At 41.0% G+C, this 20,470-nt stretch overlaps 1 protein-coding gene across 1 annotated transcript in view; it reads left to right on the forward strand.

Annotated features, from left to right (window-relative positions):
• VAMP4 (vesicle associated membrane protein 4) overlaps positions 1 to 20,470 on the forward strand; it is a 78,733-nt gene that overhangs the window by 53,690 nt on the left and 4,573 nt on the right. The window contains exons 4-6 of the mRNA XM_082266580.1: positions 11,772 to 11,872; positions 16,443 to 16,522; positions 17,746 to 17,797. Coding sequence (XP_082122706.1) covers positions 11,772 to 11,872; positions 16,443 to 16,522; positions 17,746 to 17,797 — 233 coding nt within the window. The remainder of the gene's footprint in view (positions 1 to 11,771; positions 11,873 to 16,442; positions 16,523 to 17,745; positions 17,798 to 20,470) is intronic.

Consider the following 20,470-nt stretch of genomic DNA (forward strand, 5'->3'; position numbering starts at 1 on the left):
GCTCAAACTTTTGGGGACTTCTATTCATCATTATACAATCTTGAGACACCTGCTATGCCAGAATCCAGGATGGCGGAATATATCATCTCTTCCCACATGCCGAGTCTCACAGGAGAGGTTGCGGGGATGTTGGAGGAACCGATCACCCCCATGGAAGTGGAGCAGGCCATCGCTTCTACTAAGCCAGGGAAAGCCCCGGGACCAGATGGCTTTACGTTGGCTTAATATAAGACACTGCTTCCCGTTTTAAGCCCTCATTTAACGCGACTCTTTAATGCCGTGGGAGAGGGTTCTTCGTTCCAGACTGATACGCTTCGTGCACATATTACCGTTCTCCCCAAGGAAGGGAAGGATCCTACTGCTTGCGGTAGTTACAGACCAATTTCCCTCCTTAACCTAGACCTTAAGTTTTTCTCTAAAATTTTGGCGTCTTGGTTGTGTGGATACCTGCCATCTTTGGTGCACCTTGATCAGGTGGGTTTTGTTCCTAAGAGGGAGGCCAGGGACAACACGGTCAAGGTTCTTAACCTGATACATGTGGCAAGTTCTGAAAATATTCCAAGTGTCTTTCTCAGTACAGATGCTGAGAAAGCATTCGACCGTGTGAATTAGCGATTTGTTTTCAGTACTTCTGTATACACTGACCCGTGCGCGCAAGTGAAGGCAAACAGTATACTATCAAATAATTTCACAATTTGGAATGGCACAAGGCAGGGGTGTCCTCTATCGCCCCTTCTGTTTGCCCTCACTTTAGAACCTTTCCTTTGCAGGGTCCTCCAAAATCAAGATATAGGAGGGATCCGGGTAGGTATTGGTCATAAAGTCTCGGCTTATGCCGATGATATGCTCTTTTCACTTTCTAATCCGGTAGTTTCCCTACCGAACCTGATTAAAGAATTTGATTTGTATGGCACATTGTCAAATTTAAAAATTAATCTGGGGAAATCAGAGGCGATGGGGGTTCGGCTGCCCACTGTTATGGCAAATACTCTGCAGGCCAGCTTTGGATTTCGATGGACAGATAGTGCGCTTCAATACTTGGGTACTTTGATTCCCCCGGATCCTTTGAAGGTATATTCTTTTAATTTCCCTCCTCTTGCGACCCGCACTCGGCTGTTACTGGATAAATGGGTGAAGGGAACACATTCCTGGTTTGGCAGATGTAACCTCTTAAAAATGTGTATTCTTCCCCAATTTTTGTATCTGTTTCAGGCTCTGCCCGTGAAGATTCCTAGGCAGTTTTTGCGTCGGATCAATTCCCTTTTTATTTGTTTTGTGTGGGCCGGTAAAAAACATAGGCTACGTAGAAACCTTCTTACACTGCCGAAATCTATGGGGGAGGGAGGTAGCCCTCCCCGATGTTTATAAATATCAACAGGCATCTCATCTCTGCAGGGCCTTGGATTGGTACAGACATGCTACTTCTAAGCTATGGGTCCAGATGGAACAGGCACAATGTGGCTTCCCAATACGGGGAGCACCATGGTGCATCCGATATGTTCCAACATTGGTTCGCCGGCATCCTTTGGGGCCAGTTTACAGTGATTGAACATTGGGGTGAACGTTTCCATCTTTTTTCTTCGCCCTCACCCCTTCTGCCGGTGCTGGGCCATCCGTTGTTCCCTATGGGAACTTCGGATCGTGCTCTGGCGGCTTTACGGGATAGAGGGATTTACCAAGCTTCCCACTTTTTGATAGGGACCCGATGGCCAACTATCTCCGAATTGATGTCAGAAGGGGAACCCTTTGTACTTCAGTTTTGGTCTGCCATTAGAGTTAATCATTTTCTTGCCTCTCTCCTGATGCCGGCTGCCTATTCTAGGCCTCTGACCCCATTTGAAGCTTTGTGTATGGAAAAAGAGGCGCTTCCTCGTACCCTTTCCCAGTCATACAGTTTGCTTCAACCTCAGCCTGAGCAGGTTGCTCTACCTTGGGTTGAGAAGTGGGAGACAGATATTGGACGCCAGCTTACTGTGCAGAAGAAACAAGATATGATCCATCTAGCCTTGAACTCCTCGATCTGTACTAAGATGCAGGAGGCGAATTTTAAGCTCCTGACACGTTGGCATTACACCCCAGAGCGTCTCCATCGTTTTTTTCCTGAGGCATCAGATCGCTGTAATCAATAAACTTTATAAATACAAAAAACACTAATGCACCAGTTTGCTACCTGGTTTAGCGATTTACATGTGATTTTTCTCTGTAAAACACTTGAAATACTCTTATAAAAGGCCCATGTATACCCGTAAGATTGTGCAAAAAGCAATCAATAAATGCCTGAAAATTGCTCTGCTCAGGCATGAAGTCAGCCTTACCCAGGGGTTACCACCATTCTTGAAGGACTCAAAAGCAGACACTGCTTCTCCTTGTGAAATAAAAACAACTGATCTTTATTAAAAAGTACTCCTAAGTGCAAAATCGTAAGGTGCATTTAAAAGGGCAGAACCCCACTGGTAATCTCTGACTAGGGCTGGCGCTCAAGAAATGGATATAATATATAATATTTTTTTTTTTTTTTTTTTTTTTTACTTTCTGCTATGAAACACATCCAATAAAAAAAAGTAAAAATTCAAATTTCTTCATAAATTTAGGCCAATATGTATTCTGCTACATATTTTTGGTTAAAAATCCCAATAGGCATATATTGATCGGTTTGCGCAAAAGTTATAGCATCTACAAACTATGATAGATTAATGGAATTTTTATTTATTTTTTTATACTAGTAATGGCGGCGATACATATATATATATATATATATATATATATATATATATATATATATATATATATATATATATATATATATATATATATTATTATTATTATATTTTTTTTTTTTTTCAAAGTTGTCGGTCTTTTTTTGTTTATAGCACATTCAAAATAAAAAGAAAAACACAGAGGTGATTAAATGCCACCAAAAGAAAGCTCTATCTGCGTGAACAAAGGACATACATTTTATTTGTGTACAGCATCGCAGGACTGTGCAATTGTCAATTAAAATAACGCAGTGCTGTATCGTAAAAAATGGCCTGGTCCTGAAGTTGGGGGTAAACCTTCTGGAGCTGAAGTGGTTAATCACAAATAAATTGGGCAAAATTTTACTGCAGTATTAGGTGACATTGAGACCGGATAATAGGCAATTATTTCACCAATCTTTATAAAGTCGTACCTATGGGTATTGATCCCATGCAAGACTTTTACTGTTGATATGGATTATTTAAGCAAGCTTTCAGGTGTGAATTGTAGAAAGCTTGAATATTTTTAAAACTTAAAATATTTAATTTTATTTTCTTTGGGATGTTCAGCTTAGATTATCTTCATCCACCAGCAAGATTTCTTTATCCTGTACCCAGCCAGGACTGAGCATGCTATTCTGTTACAAATTCCTTCTTACGTGTGTCTTTTGGAAGAAGTACATGGAATGCAAATAAAACCCATTCTGCGACTAAGTCAAAGCAGAATGTTTTTACAATTACAGAGCTGTGAAAAATTCACTTCTTCAAAACATCTGAGCCACCCTTAACCTGTATCTTCATGCAACCTATTATTTTCTCTTTAAGGCCTCTTGCACATTGCAGCTTGAAAAAACTCTGTACAGTTTTTTTTTTACTGAGCTAAAATACAACCCATTAATTGTAATGTGCCTATGCACACATGCGCGTAAACGAGCGCCGTGCGTTCTTCAGTAAAAACAAAATAGAAAAATCTGCATTTTTGGTCAGTAATTTACGCCTCATGCGCGCAAATGTGCGCAAATTCCCATTTACATAGAGTACAGAACAAGAACGCTAGGAAAAATCTGTGCCAACGTGTGCGCAAAAGTGCACGAACGCATTTGCGGGCAAATAAGAGCAAATTCATACAAAAAATAAAAAAAAGTCTGAAAGAGTAGATGCTCAAACAGAAGTATTGTGTGCAAGAGGCCAAAGAGTACTTCTGGGTATAAAACAGCATTGGCACTGAAAAGCAAGCACCTCTGATTCCTTGCAGAGTGCCACAAGGCTCTTGAACCCCTGGGCTGTCTAATCTATAAATCAACTTTCTTGGTCGCTGGCCCTGGCTAGCCTTTTGGCCTTGTGTTTGTTGGCTTATTACTTTGATGGGCGGTCTTAACTAACCAGTAGTAGGGTGTATGGGTTGGTAAAGGTGGTTAGGGTGGCAGGGGCATGGAAAATTGTTGGTAGGTGCATTTGAGAAGAATTTTGCAAATATGGGCAATTTCCAGGAACTTGATTTACAGAGAGAAATCTTTGAATCTTAAAGCAGTATTAAACCAAAAATGTATTATATTGCAGCTTACCAATCGGATGTGGTGGCTTCATCAGTTTTCTTCTCTTTGGCTTTTTTCTCTTTGTTTCCACCTGGTGATTTGCCCATTAACACACCTCATGTATTAGGATACAAACAACTCTGGAGGAATGAGAACAGGAGGCACAGCAGACAGCAGCGTTGTCAGTCGGGGGGAGGCATAGTTAAGCGTATTAGCAGATTTTAAAGTGTTACTAAACCCACAACCGTAAAATCAGTGTGTATATGCAGTAAAGTGTGCTTGTTATACTCACTGTGGAACCTATAGGGTTAATTCTCGGCATGGTGTAAAAAGGCTGTTTGATCCTGTCTTTTCTGTTCCTCCCTTTTTCCACTCTATCCAAACTATATCCAAACTATCTCCTGATGGAGTCACTGTACGGGCTCAGTTTGGTGTGTATTGCTAGTTTGTTTTTGTTTTTCTTGGGTGGGTGCATGTGACCCTCACTGGGCCAATCAGCACTGTCCAGACAGAGGGTCAGGGGTCCTGCAGCCTCGTAGGACAGTCAGAGTAGAATGAAAACTCCTCCTACAAGCTTTAAACAGACACCGATGGAAATTACAAGTCTGCTATATACTGCTAATGAGAAAAGGTGTTTAGCAGTCTATATTTACTAAAATAATTGCATTCCCATGTACTGTGGGAGAGCAGATATAGTGAATGCAGGCTCCTGGGTTTAGTAACCCTTTAAATATGCTAAATAAATTGGAGCCAAACTTCAACTCACACTTTATAATCAGTTACAACAAACAGTGTTTTTTCCTTTTGGGATAAAGGTTTCACATGAATATATAAAAGCTGATTATTTTATTCACCCCTGCCAGTGTTAAGGCTCATTTCACATATAGGCGTTTCAGGTCGTGGGCAGAATTGCCACGATTCTGCCCGTGATTCCGAACCATTGCAAGTCGCGGGACGCCCGAGCGATTCCCGTGACTTGCAATGGCACCCCAAACGCAGCACGAATTTGCCGCTATTGTCGCCCGACGAATCACTGTAAAATCATGTAAACAGAATCGCGGGACGGCTGATGCCCAAAAGAAATACAAGAACTTCTTTTGGGCGTCCAGTGTCCCACGATTGTTTGTGTGATTTTACTGCGATTCGTTGGGCGACAATCATGGCAGAATCGCGCTGCATTTGGGGTGCCATTGCAAGTCACGGGAATCGCTCATGCGTCCCGTCCCGTTACTTGCAATGGTTCGAAATCATGGGCAGAATCGTGGCAATTCTGCCCGCGATCTGAAAAACCTATATGTGAACGGAGCCTAAGTGGTTTATCTCATCCATGTAAACTGATACATTCTGCTAGAGAGCTTGTGCTTGTGAGAAAAAACAGACTTTCTGAGTAGATTACCAGATGAACATAGAAGAAATAAGGCCTAAATAGAAAACGAATGCAGCATCACATCTAAGAATTGGTAATCGGCAATATCATGTATGCATTCTACATTTTGGTAGTTTTGTAGATCCAATATTTTATTGTGTTTAGCGAAGAATGGAGAGAAATTGGTATTAAGCACCAACAATCCCACGCAATGGAGAAAAAAAATGTGATACATTTTTAAATCAAAAGACAAATATGTGTACAATATAAATAAATAAATTAAGGGAGCCCCAGCATACACGTGAAAATGTGAAATGGTGATAAAATTATATAGTGAAATATAATAGCTACGCTCAAACCAATCAAAATAAATAATGCAATACCATGTGCTATAAGTCTGTGTCCACAAACAATAAATATAAAGCAACAATTGATATATGCAAGTGGATATAAATGAATCTGTGTGCACAAACAATAAATATAAATCAACAATTGATATATGCAAGTGGATATAAATGAATCTGTGTGCACAAACAATAAATGTATAACAATTATTCATATATGCAAGTGAATATGGGTTAAACAAAGCAATAACCCATGAGTATGAATAACAAAATATTGTGATAAATATATTCGTGAAAAATAGTCAGAACAAAAGAGTGTATATAGATCACTGCAAATCGTCCAACATGAAATAATGAGGAGTCTTAAATGGTGCTTCTTCCAGCAGAAAGACACCTCCACCAAATTCACAAGGTCACCCAGTGAGTCAGGCTTCTTACCAGATATGGTGGACCCCTAAGTTATAAGGGGTCAATAAGGACCTTTCTCATAAGTATAGACAGGGTTGGTGAATTCCCACTACATCCGTCAGACCAGATCTTACAGCAGTCACCATTGACATGGCCCTTGATAACGTCAGCGACGTGCTGACGAAACACGTCGGGACGTTTGATTGCATTACGCCTAGCCACGCAATTTCCGGCTCCGGAGTGGAGCGCAAGCTGGAACGCAGAAGTGCGTTCACCTGGCGTTCGGTACTGGATTGTGTCTGATCTGCTCTGAGAAAGAAAACTGTTTGTAAGTTTTATTTCATTAATAAATATTTGTTACACCAACTTACTGCACCATAAAGTTCTCCTTTTTCCCTCATGCACTTTAACATTGGAGCAACATATCTGGTATATACCATATGGTGATTGCTGTAAGATCTGGTCTGACGGATGTAGTGGGAATTTACCAACCCTGTCTATACTTATGAGAAAGGTCCTTATTGACCCCTTATAACTTAGGGGTCCACCATATCTGGTAAGAAGCTGACTCACTGGGTGACCTTGTGAATTTGGTGGAGGTGTCTTTCTGCTGGAAGAAGCACTATTTAGGACTCATTATTTCATGTTGGACGATTTGCAGTGATCTATATACACTCTTTTGTTTGGACTATTTTTCACGAATATATTTATCACAATATTTTGTTATTCATACTCATGGGTTATTGCTTTGTTTAACCCATATTCACTTGCATATATGAATAATTGTTATACATTTATTGTTTGTGCACACAGATTCATTTATATCCACTTGCATATATCAATTGTTGCTTTATATTTATTGTTTGTGGACACAGACTTATAGCACATGGTATTGCATTATTTATTTTGATTGGTTTGAGCGCAGCTATTATATTTAGCGAAGAATAGCTTGCATTTTCATTCCATTTAGTTTGTTAGTAATTTGTATCACTTTCTGCTTTCTATGGCCATCACAGTTCATTTAGCCACAGTTACTTTGGTCGTTTAGTAGTAGCTATTTGAGATTTGAGTCATGCGTAACAGTTGGTGTTCAAAGGAAACTGTGATGGGTATAAATCATAGATCAGGATCTCCCCACTTTCCTTTTATTTAATGCTGGTATTTGACTTCTGACCCTTGGTCACAAATACGTGTCTTCCAGCTCTGAGCCAGGGAGCACTAACTGCAAATATTTCCTAACCTGGATGAACGTGATCTACGTGACAAAAATAGCATGCAGCATACATTCATCTTTAGGTTTAGTTTAACCACTTCAGGACTGGAGCATTTTTTTTTCATATATAGCACACATATTAAAATCAGATTTTTGGCTAGAAAATTACTTCTATATTCTTTAAAGCAGAGACCATGTAGAATAAAAAATAGTAGTTCCAATATTTTATATTGCAATGTATGTGCCTAAACCCAGGACCCTGCATTCACTATATCTGGTCTCCCACAGTACACAGAACTTGGAACTGAAATTATTTTAGTAAATATAAACTGCTAAATACCTTTTCTCATCAGCAGTATATAGCAGTCTTGTGACTTCTATCAGTGTCTGGTTAAAGCTTGTAGGAGGAGTTTTCATACTACTCTGATTGTCCTATGAGGCTGCAGAACCCCCAACCCTCTGTCTGGACAGTGCTGATTGGCCCTGTGCTGATCACTTACACAATCCCCCCCCCAAAAAAAAAAAAAACTCTAGCAATACACACCAAACTGTGCATGTGCAGAGTGACTCTAGAGCAGGAATCCTCAAACTACGGCCCTCCAGCTGTTGCGGAACTACACATCCCATGAGGCATTGTAAAACTCAGACAGGCATTATGGAAATTGCAGTTCCTGAACAACTGGAGGGCCATAGTTTGAAGACCCCTGCTCTAGAGGCTCTGTACTATTAGGAGATGGATTGGGGACTTTGAAAGAAGGGGAGGATCAGAAAAGACAGGATCAAACAGCCTTTTTACACAATGCAGAGGAAAAACCCCTTAGGTTCCACAGAGAGTATAACAAGCATGCTTTACTGAATATACAGACTGATATTACTGTTGTGGGTTTAGTAACACTTTAAATGTTTATTAAAAGGAAACTGAAATCTCTCAATTAACATTAACTATTTTTAATCCTTATACTGCTAGCATTAGTAAATAGATAGGAAGGTATATCATATTTACTTTTGTTTCAAACTTTATTTTTTACATTTCTTCCGTTTCTTCCTGTTTTCTGGCCTAGGCCAAAATGACATCATACATCCCAAAAGTGTTCATGGGCATTTTTATTTTCATCGGGAGGAGGGGCTTTCTCATTGAGAGGAGGGGCTAAGCATACCCTCCTGCCTGCATGTTTGAGCTAAGTGCAGATGGATTCCAGGAAGGAAATGCTACATGAATCTTCTGCCCTTACTAAATGCAGGGTTCATACGGTCATGAAAATCCTGGAAAAGTCATGGGATTTTGACATGGCACTTTCCAGGCCTGGGAAAGTCATGGAAAATTAGTAAACCCCACTAGGTTTTGGAAAAGTCATGGAATATGAGAACTCGCCACTGTGGAGGAGCGGGGAGCGGATGCTTAATGATTTTATTGCCTAATGATTTTATTGCCACATATCTAAATTGGTCTAAGCGTCTATGTCCTTCCGGGTCCGTGGTTTGCCCTTACTGTCACTGGCCAGCAGCAGCCGAGGAGATGAACCAATCAGGCAGCCGGGAGGGCTGGCCGTGGTTTGCCCTGAGACTGTGACTGGCCAGCAGCAGCCGGAGATTACAACCAATCAGGCAGCGCATAGTGGAGGGGGGCCGGCCGCATTAACGTGATGACGCGGGGGTGCGGTAACTGGGAGGGGGCGCACACTGGGGGGTGTCAGCCGGGCCGCCCGCCCGCATCGCTGCACTGGGGGGTGTCAGGCCGCACGGGGTGTCAGGCCGGTGTCCGCCGGGCCGCCCGCATCGCCGTGTGAAGAAGGGAGCTGCAGCAGAAGGAAGAAGGTCAGTGAGAGTGTCTGAGCAGCCTTGTTTTGTGTGCTGGATAGGAGGGGGATGGGATGGGGCATCTGCATAGAGATGAATTGAACTTTCCATATTCCTCATGTCGCTGAATGCTTGTTACTACTCCTCTCAGAAGCTGCACTAGGAATATGGAAAGTTCAATTCATCTATATGCAGCTGTCCCATCCCCCTCCTATACAACTTCCTTTGCTGGCTCCCCCCATGCTCTTAGCCCCCCGATGCTCTTCAGCTCCTCACAGTGCTTTTCATCTCCCCCCCCCCCCCCCCCGCCCATGCTCTCTGGCTCTCCCCCCAGTGCTCTCCACTCCCTGGCTCCCCCCTCAGTGATTTCCAGTTCCCCCCCAGACAGTGCTCTCCATCCCCCTGGTTTTCCCTGCTCCCCCCCCCCCCAGTGCTCTCCACCCCCCTGCGCCTTCCAATCCCCCCCTTAATTCTCTCCAGTCCCCCCCCCCCTCCATGCCATTCAGCTCCTCCAGTGCTCTCTGCCTGCCCTGTGCTCTCCGGCCCCCCTAGTGCTCTTCTATCTTCTATCATGTCCGCAGTTCTTGACCTTCTCTTGTATCATGTCCACAGTCTCTGACCATCTCTTGTATCATGTCCGCAGTCTCTGACCATCTCCTATATCATGTCCGCAGTCTCTGACCATCTCTTGTATCATGTCCACAGTCTCTGACCATCTCTTGTGTCATGTCTGCAGTCTCTGACCATCTCTTGTGTCATGTCTGCAGTCTCTGACCATCTCTTGTATCATGTCTGCAGTCTCTGACCATCTCTTGTATCATGTCTGCAGTCTCTGACCTTCTCTTGTATCATGTTTGCAGTCTCTGACCATCTCTTGTATCATGTTTGCAGTCTCTGACCATCTCTTGTATCATGTTTGCAGTCTCTGACCATCTCTTCTATCATGTCCACAGCCCCTGACCACCTCCTGTATCATGTCCACAGCCCCACACTTTTTTCCCAGGACTTGACCCCTGAGTATAGACAAGAGTAAGCGCCGCATTTGTGCATCTGTGCCATCCATACCAGTCCACCTGCACCCCCATCATGACTGTGGCTTGGGCCTAAAGAGTAAGCGCCGCATTTTGTGCATCTGACTTTGCCATCCATACCAGTCCGGGTGCACCTCCATCATGACTGCCTGAACTGAAGCTTTATCCCCAAGCAGGAGCGGCTATTAATCTTCTTTCTCCAGTTACAGTATATTGGTCAAATTTACAAGTTAACTTTATGGGGGTAACACAGTTTCAGCTAAAGTTAGTGTGTTCACAGGGTAGCAATGCCAGGGAAATGCAGCTTTAAAATGTATGGCTTCATGATGAAAAGTATGAGAAGTGGCTGGAGAAAGATCAGGACCCAGGATGTGCTAAATGTACAGTGTGTCGTAAAACGTTTGACATTTCGAACATGGGAGAGGCAGCGCTGTCTAGCCATGCTAAAGGTGCAAAGCACCAGTCTGCAGCTGCGTGCTCGACAGCTTCCAATCCGATCGCTGGCTTTTTCACCCGTGCGCCTGAAGTGACGGCCAGCTGCGGCAGCGGTGCTTCCATCTCATCCACTGTAAAACAAGGGACCATTTTGAGTCGCCCTGTATCCAGAAACGAAACCCTAACTACAAAGTTGGTCATTTATTTTAGTAAAGATATGCTGGGTGTGACATGGATTTTCTGCTTATTTAACATGTATACGTAGACATTTCATGAAACTTTAGGTCATGAATATTTAAGTAAAGTCATGGAAAAGTCATGGAATTTTATTGGTAAAAATGTGTATGAACCCTGTAAATGGATGGATGGGTGAGTTTGCATGCCTAGAATTGGTTAATCAGGAATAGCTGACATGTCTTTGGCCCCTACCTATTTTTCCAAAGCTCTTTCAATCCAGTTTTGTGATACTTAGTATTAATCTTTTGCTTCTCAGATTGTAATAAGGCAGGACATGCATGGAATGACAGAAGGGAATCGACTAAAGTTCTCTTTTTGGTCAATGTGGGGAAAATAATATGAATGAAATGATAAAATGGAAAAATAGCTTTTTGTGTTTTCTGGGTCCTTTGTGTTTATCCGTACAATCTGACATCATTTGTTTTTCATTATCTAAGCAATTTCATAAAAAATGTACCTTTGCATGAATGCTTTTAATTCAATATATACATTTATTAAATCATTTTATGTTCACTGTTCTGCTTAGGATGGATAGCTTTAAGTTGTTTCAGAAAGACCATATAAAGCAAAACATATGGAAACAATCTAAACCTTAATAAAAACAGATTATTTTGCAATCCAAAGTCTCAATATGATTTATGTTCATCTGATGCAAACTGTATATTTGCAGTGCACAGAACCAGGTGGATGAAGTGATTGGTGTTATGCAAGAGAACATCACCAAGGTGATAGAACGAGGAGAGAGGTTGGATGAACTACAAGACAAGTCAGGTAAGAAGAAATGTGAAATATGAACTGTTATCTAGTAATTTTAAAGAAGTTATTTTCTTTAAAGTGGTTATAACCTGAACACAAATGCTCCTGTCCCTTTTAAAGCATGATATATAGAATAGTGCTTTTGCAGTATCATTTGTCCCATTCCATATTCTACAATACCTGGTTGATCCTGCCTGTTCCTGTGTTACCCTTATTGAACTGACCATGCTAATCATGGCTGATCCTTGTTAGCGTGGTCAAATGATCTCCTCCCCCCCCCCCCCTCCCTTGAGTAAAACTATTTCCCTGCAGCTGCTCCAGTGATTGTAAAGTAACATTGAATAAGAACTTTTATCCTCTCTGTTGTAGGTCCATGTTAAGTGCAGTGTGTGTGTCTTTTTTAAAATGATACTCCTAAATACCTTTTTTGCACTGCTCTGCTGTTTGGTCACGTGCCCTTCCTCTGTTATCTTGCATACGTCTGAAGATAATCTCAGCTCCTCCCACTGTTCTCCCTTAGATCAGGAGGGAGGACACGTGACCGCAAAACAGCGATATGCAAAGAAGGGATTTGGGATTATATTTTAGAAAAATACACTCATTACAATAAACATGGTCCTAAAACAGAGAAGATAAAAGTAATTAATGTAATTTTACAAACAAAAAAGAAAGAAAAATGTCAGCGCCTAATTCGTAAGGAATAGCAGCTTGCAAAACAGTGTGAGCATACAAACACCAGTGAAATAAATAAATAAAAGGTTGCAGCGCTAAAATATTGTAATGAAAAGTGTCTGAAAATCAAGTCCATCAACGGAACATAAGTCCAATCAACTCATAAATCCAAACAGATGATGATATTCTGTGTAAATGTAGATTCAATACCGACACCAGCTAGTGTTTCTCCAACAAAGTAAAAAGTGAACACTCACCAGACCCATATGCTGTCTTATCAGGACAGCTGAAATTGTGTGAGATGAACCCAGAGGAATCAAGCAGGGGATGACCTTCTTATCTCTTAACTGGACATGCTTTCCTCAGATGTTAAATTTAGAGTGGCAAATTAACAGAAAGGAGAGAGAAGAGATCTCCTCATGGTGTAGTATTTATTAAAACTTCCATAAAGGTTAAAAACAGTGTATAAAACACATATGGAGATCCATACAGTGCAACAACATATATAGCACTTACATATAAAGCCACCAGACTGAAAAGACTGGTGGCTTATGAACCTCTGGCATATAACCCTGCTCTACGGCCATTTTGCGACATGTGCTTCTTCAGAAGCATTATAGGAGTATGCTAAATGTGTGCCCAATTAGCCATTTTCCCTCCCCGGTGTCATGTGACTCGTTAGTGTTACAGGGTCTCAGGTGTGAATGGGGAGAAGGTGTGTTAATTTTGGTGTTATTGCTCTCATTCTCTCATACTGGTCACTGGAAGTTCAACATGGCACCTCATGGCAAAGAACTTTCTGAGGATCTGAAAAAAAGAATTGTTGCTCTACATAAAGATAGCCTAGGCTATAAGAAGATTGCCAAGACCCTGAAACTGAGCTGCAGCACGGTGGCTAATACTGTACAGCGGTTTAACAGGACAGGTTCCACTCAGAACAGACCTCGCCATGGTCAACCAAAGAAGTTGAGTGCATGTACTCAGTGTTTTATCCAAAGGTTGTCTTTGGGAAATGGTCTGCATGGCTGTCATCCCAAAAGGAAGCCTTTTCTAAAGATGAAGCACAAGAAAGACCGCAAACAGTTTGCTGAAGACAAGCAGACTAAGGACATGGATTACTGGAGCCAGGTCCTGTGGTCTGATGACACCAAGATAAACGTATTTGGTTTAGATGGTGTCAAGCGTGTGTGGCAACAACCAGGAGAGGAGTAAAAAGACAAGTGTGTCTTGCCTACAGTCATGCATGGTGGTGGGAGTGTCATTGTCTGGGGCTGCATGAGTGCTGCCAGCATTGAGGAGCTACAGCTCATTGAGGGAACCATGAATGCCAACATGTACTGTGACATACTGAAGGAGAGCATGATCCTCTCTCTTCAGAGACTGGGCCGCAGGGCAGTATTCCAACATAATCCCAAACACACCTCCAAGACGATCACTTCCTTGCTAAAGAAGCTGAGGGTAAAGGTGATGGACTGGCTAAGCATGTGTCCAGACCTAAACCCTATTGAGCATCTGTGGGGCATCCTCAAACGGAAGGTGGAGGAGCGCAAGGTCTCTAACATCCACCAGCTCCGTGATGTCGTCGAGGAGTGGAAGAGAACTCCAATGGCAACTTCTGAAGCTCTGGTGAACTCCATGCCCAATAGGGTTAAGGCAGTGCTGGAAAAAAATGGTGGCCACACAACATATTGATAATTGGGGTTTAGACAATAATGGCTGTGTGTTGAGTTATTTTGGGAGAACAGCAAATTTACACTGTTATACAAGCTGTACACTCATTACTGTACATTGTAGCAAAGTGTCATTTCTTCAGTGTTGTCACATGAAAAGGTATAATAAAATATTTACAAAAATGTGAGGGGTGTACTCACTTTTGTGAGATATTGTATGTAATGTTTTACCTGCAAAAAGATTTGTAACCTGTTTCAGCCAGTCTTGTGATACAGACACCCCTGACAGACAGTGTAAACAATTCCTTAACTTAAGGGTAATAACACCCCCCGCCTGCTGATTGTATAATGATGAAGTAGAAGCATCATTATTGCATTATACTTCACTATTGGCACATTCAAGTGGCACATCCCAATGAGTGTCTGCGGCTGGTTCTATCTCTCTCGTTCTGAGGGCTGGTGGTCAGGAGATTACAAAAGTCTTATACTAAGAAAAATTCAACCCCTTACACTAGTTGCCTTTAAAGTTGAATCCCAGCTTACACATGACTTGCCTGGTCTCCTCCCTCCCCCATAATATCTATGCTAACTAACCTGTGTACAACCCCAATTCCAAAAAAGTTGGGATGCTATGCAAAATCTACATAAAAACAGAATACCATGATTTGCAATTCTCCTTCACCCATATTTTATTCACAATAGAAAATACATCAGAATACATGTTTAGATTGAGAACATTTTAGTATAAAAATAAGGTAGTTTTGAAATTGATGGCAGCAGCATGATTTAAAAAAGTTGGGACAGAGCAACAAAAAGCTGGCAATGTAAGTGGTACTTACAAGGAAGAGCCAGAAGAGCATTTTGCAACTAATTAGGATAATTGGCAACCAGTTGGTAATCTATTTGGGCATAAAAAGGGAATCTTTGAGAGTCAGAGTATCTCAAAAATAAGGATAGGCAGACATCTGACAAGGGTTGTAACTCTTGCTTTCTCTTCTTAAAACTTGGAATTCTACTACAAGAAACGTAAAAACCCCAAATATTTTTTTATTAAGCATGCAATTTTGGTGTCTTGAGGTAAATTTGAATTGGCTGCAAAGGCAGAAGGTTTTCTTTACAATGCATGATGGTAAAAAAAACCCTCTGCATGCATCTCCGCCCCCCCCCCCCCCCCCCCATTTATATTTACTGAGACTGATGTCGATCCTGCAATGTGCACGAGAGCAGAGGCTCTCTCCCTCCTCTTTGGCTCAGACACAGCTGCGAAAGCCATTGGCCCCCGCTGCTATCAATCACAGCGAGTGAGGGGAAGCAGGGCCACGCCATGCTCTGTGTGTTTTATAGACACACACAGCCGTTTAAGAAGGGAGCACACAGGTGTGCCAGGATAGGAAGCAGCTTCCTGTGATGGCACACCAAGGAGAGGAGGAACCAGGAGCACCCACTGGAGACCTGAGAAGAGGAAAATCAGACTGCTCTGTGCAAAACCATTGAGCAGGCAAGTATGACATGTTTGTTTTTAAAAAATAAAAAAAATCCGCCTTTACAATCACTTTAACCACTTGTACATTTACTGCGGACGGCACGGGCAGGCTGGATCACGTACATGTACATTATTCAAAATTTTCTGGGTAAGGGGCATGCTGCATGCCACTCCTGTGCCCACTGTGTCTACCAGACACGGCAGATCACAATTACCGGGTATTGTGATTGCTATGATTTGGTCATTGCGATCACATGATACCAATGTAAACAGTCATTAATGGATTTCCATTCATGATCAACTTGTTTGCAATAGTGATTTGTGATTGGCCCACAGCATTCACATGGTGACTGGCTATACCTGTAGCATGTGATTAGCTTAGCAGTAGCCAGTCACAGATCACAACCATGGGCAAGCTATTCATGAATGTTAACCCATTCATGACAGCTAAAACTATTGCTTATATGTTGATCATCACTGTATAAGCAATAACCGTGTAAAAACAAATCCCTGATCACCCCCAAAACCAGTGGAGTTGAGTAAAATGAGAGAAGTGATCAAGAGTCTAAATGCTTTACAGGGCACTGTATGTAAATAACTTTAAAAAATATCAAAGCCTAAAATGTGCTTTATTTTAAAAAACTATTCCTTTGAAATGCACTTGATAACATATAGAGCTGTGATTAAACCTTTCATTTCAGAATTTTTTTTTTATCATAATCATTTTTTGTTGGATTTCTATTTTTGTTATGTCATATAGAAAGTTTATCAGATAACGCCACAGCTTTCAGTAGCAGAGCAAGACAACTCAGAAGACAAATGTGGTGGCGGGAATGTAAGGTGAGCATTTATTTATTCTGAACATATACCAACAAAGGCTTCAGCGTTTTACGGTTTTTAGTGTAAAGGTAAAAAAGGATATGTTACCCCAGCATTTCATATTCATGATATTTGTCTGTTGTACCATGTACTGTCAATAAGTATCCTGTTCTCTTTGTATTGCTTCCTGTGTGTGACATACCCGATGTTCCTGGCTGTCCCTCTGCTTTCAAAATGACCATGATAGCTATGAGAGCACACCCACCCCAGTGTGGTCCGTTGTCTAGCTGTGCTGGGAGAACAGTCAGTCTGTCTGTCCTCCAGTGATCAGACTTGTGCTGACAAGCCCCCCTCCCTTCCCTGCTCAGTAATTCACTGGCAAGATTAGCATTTCTCTACCCCCATCTCTCTATGCAGCTGAGATCAAAGATCATGTGCTTAGTTTTAAAAAAAAGAGATAAGGTATTTATAACAAATAAATAAATATATATATATATATATATATATATATATATATATATACACAGTGTGTGTGTGTGTATATGTATGTATATAGGTGTGTGTGTGTATATGTGTGTGTATATATATATATATATATATATATATATATATATACATACACACATATATAATTTGTCTTTCATTTCTATTTTTCTGTCAATTCTAATAATAATATGGATTACCCCATTTCTTGGATTCATTACTATCCTATTCTTAACTTCAGCTATCCTCCCATACATTTACTGTGTGTTTGACATTTTCGTACATGCCATGGTGTTCATATATCTAGTTTTATAGTAATACAAATGGCAATTCAATTTCAAATTTGAAAATAAAAAATGTAAGGCTCCTTTTACCTGGTGGGTCTGTTCAGGTCAGATCAGATGGTCCATTTACCCCTAAAAAATGGAAGTGGATCCGTGCTCTTCTGTTTAGGTGGATCGGAGGGAGGTCAGGTGTACATGGACAGCAGAGTTATTTTTCACCTGACCTCCCATAGAGCAAATCTGGCTTTGTCTGTGTCTGCTCTGCAGAATCCGAGGATGTGTGAGTGGAGCACGCCTCGTCTGAAAGGGGCCTAAACTTTTTTTTTTTTTTTAGTTTGCCAAAAGTTAGTAAAATTGTAGCTGCCTCCTTGGTGCTTTGAGACAGATTCTGTACATTAAACTGTATAGATTTTAAAGCTATAAGGTATGAAAACTAATTTTATAAAGTAAAATGTGTGTTTGTTTTGTTCTTTTTAGATGAAAGCCATAGTGGCCTTGGTTTTCATTCTTATCCTGCTAGTGATTATTGGTAAGTACCAAGTATAAAGTGTGTTTTTTTTTTTTTTTATGATCTTCTTATTTTACGTTATTTGATGTAGCTGAAAGCTGATGACTCGGCATGGTCAATTCATATTTTCCACAAAATATGGCCGAATAAACACCCCAGTGATATAATTATTTAAAACGTCTGTATGGGATGCTGTAAACTGAATGACATTATGACATATTCAAAAAGCTCCATTTAGTGGATTAAAGGTTAGCAGACTTCTTTTCCCAGTTCTCCAAAATCATCTGAAAACAACCTGCTGTTCTGTTATTAGAAATATCCCGAGATTAGATTTACAGCCCACAAGTTTGTTTAGCCTATAGTAATGGCTACTGTGAGGCTTGTTGCACAAGGGAGTAAAAATGCTGAGCTTTTTACTGATCTGAAATGAGATGCATTATTGTCTATGGAACCATGCACACAGCTGAGTTAAGATCAGTAATGCAGCCTTGAGTACAGGCAGTAAAACAAAAATAGGACATTGTTCATTAAGGGCTCTTTCACACGGCCGCTCCGTGTGAGAGCTCCGCTGCGGGACTTTTTTTTTTTTTTTTTCATGGAGCGGATGACATTTCTGTCATCCGCTCCGTATGTCCGCATATCATCCCATCCGTTTGCGGATGATATGCGGACATAATGTAAGTCTATGGCATTGCGGATGTCAGCGGATGACACCGCTGACATCCGATTTTCCTTCCTTTCCGTTTTTTGAACGGATGAAAAAATAGGGTTCTGTTCCGTTCCAAAAAACAGAACAGAACTGAAAGGAGGAAAATCGGATGTCAGCGGATAGTATTCCGCTGACATCCGCAATGCCATAGACTTACATTATGTCCGCAAATTATCCGCAAAAAAATAGGATGATTTGCGGACACACAGAGCGGCCGTGTGAAAGAGCCCTTAAATGCAGTAAGTTACTCGCCTGTTTACTAGTTTTTGCTCCTTGCACACTGACATCATTAGTATAAATGAGAATATTGCAGTACTGGCTGTGAAGAAGAATTTTACTCGTCTATACCCTTTTATACATTTACTCGCCTGTACTCGACATTACTCAGGTCTTTAGTTCTAATATTATGTTATTGATAAGCTACTGAAGTAGTTCTACAGCTTTGGCAGTTTTAACCACATAAGCTATCTGCTCAACAATTCTTCCGCTTTTGAAACACGTTTAGTTTTCTTGATAGCCACTTCTACACCACCATATACAATACATGTTTCATCCCCTGCATAAGAACGATAGTAATGTTTGAATTTTGAATTTTTCTACTTGAGGTTTTAAGTCATTTTAATTAGAGTGTTACTATAAACCCACTTTAAACCTTTTAAAATTAAACTCTTCATTTCTTGGATGTAAACCATGGGTCTTTGCATGTAAGTTATTAAACCATGAATTTACAGCTACTACAATATTTATGCTCTTAAAACCAGCGGTATTCTGGCAACAACTATGGCTATCTTAGTGGCTTCAACCAAGAAATATAAGGGGACTACAATCACATGTTCTTTGTATACATGTGACTATTGTAATTTCCCCTTTCACCAGTTAGTTAAAATTATAGCAATCAACTGTTAAAATTGCCATAAACTTAGCATTTCTAGTTAGTTGAGGGTTATACAGTGCCTTTTCAACCTTTTGCCACATTTCAGGCTTCAAACATAAAGATATAAAACTGTAATTTTTTGTGAAGAATCAACAACAAGTGGGACACAATCATGAAGTGGAACGGAATTTATTGGATATTTCAAACTTTTTTAACAAATAAAAACTGAAAAATTGGGCGTGCAAAATTATTCAGCCCCCTTAAGTTAATATTTTGTAGCGCCACCTTTTGCTGCGATTACAGCTGTAAGTCGCTTGGGGTATGTCTCTATCAGTTTTGCACATCGAGAGACTGAAATTTTTGCCCATTCCTCCTTGCAAAACAGCTCGAGCTCAGTGAGGTTGGATGGAGAGCGTTTGTGAACAGCAGTTTTCAGTTTTTTCCACAGATTCTCAATTGGATTCAGGTCTGGACTTTGACTTGGCCATTCTAACACCTGGATATGTTTTTTTTTTTGTGAACCATTCCATTGTAGATTTTGCTTTATGTTTTGGATCATTGTCTTTTTTGGAAGACAAATCTCTGTCCCAGTCTCAGGTCTTTTGCAGACTCCATCAGGTTTTCTTCCAGAATGGTCCTGTATTTGGCTCCATCCATCTTCCCATCAATTTTAACCATCTTCCCTGTCCCTGCTGAAGAAAAGCAGGCCCAAACCATGATGCTGCCACCACCATGTTTGACAGTGGGGATGGTGTGTTCAGGGTGATGACCTGTGTTGCTTTTACGCCAAACATAACGTTTTGCATTGTTGCCAAAAAGTTTGATTTTGGTTTAATCTGACCAGAGCACCTTCTTCCACATGTTTGGTGTGTCTCCCAGGTGGCTTGTGGCAAACTTTAAAACAACACTTTTTATGGATATCTTTAAGAAATGGCTTTCTTCTTGCCACACTTCCATAAAGGCCAGATTTGTGCAGTATACGACTGATTGTTGTCCTATGGACAGAGTCTCCCACCTCAGCTGTAGATCTCTGCAGTTCATCCAGAGTGATCATGGGCCTCTTGGCTGCATCTCTGATCAGTCTTCTCCTTGTATGAGCTGAAAGTTTAGA

The sequence above is a fragment of the Pelophylax lessonae genome (genome assembly GCF_965119305.1).
Source record: "Pelophylax lessonae genome assembly, chromosome: 8".
Classification (NCBI taxonomy): domain Eukaryota; kingdom Metazoa; phylum Chordata; class Amphibia; order Anura; family Ranidae; genus Pelophylax; species Pelophylax lessonae.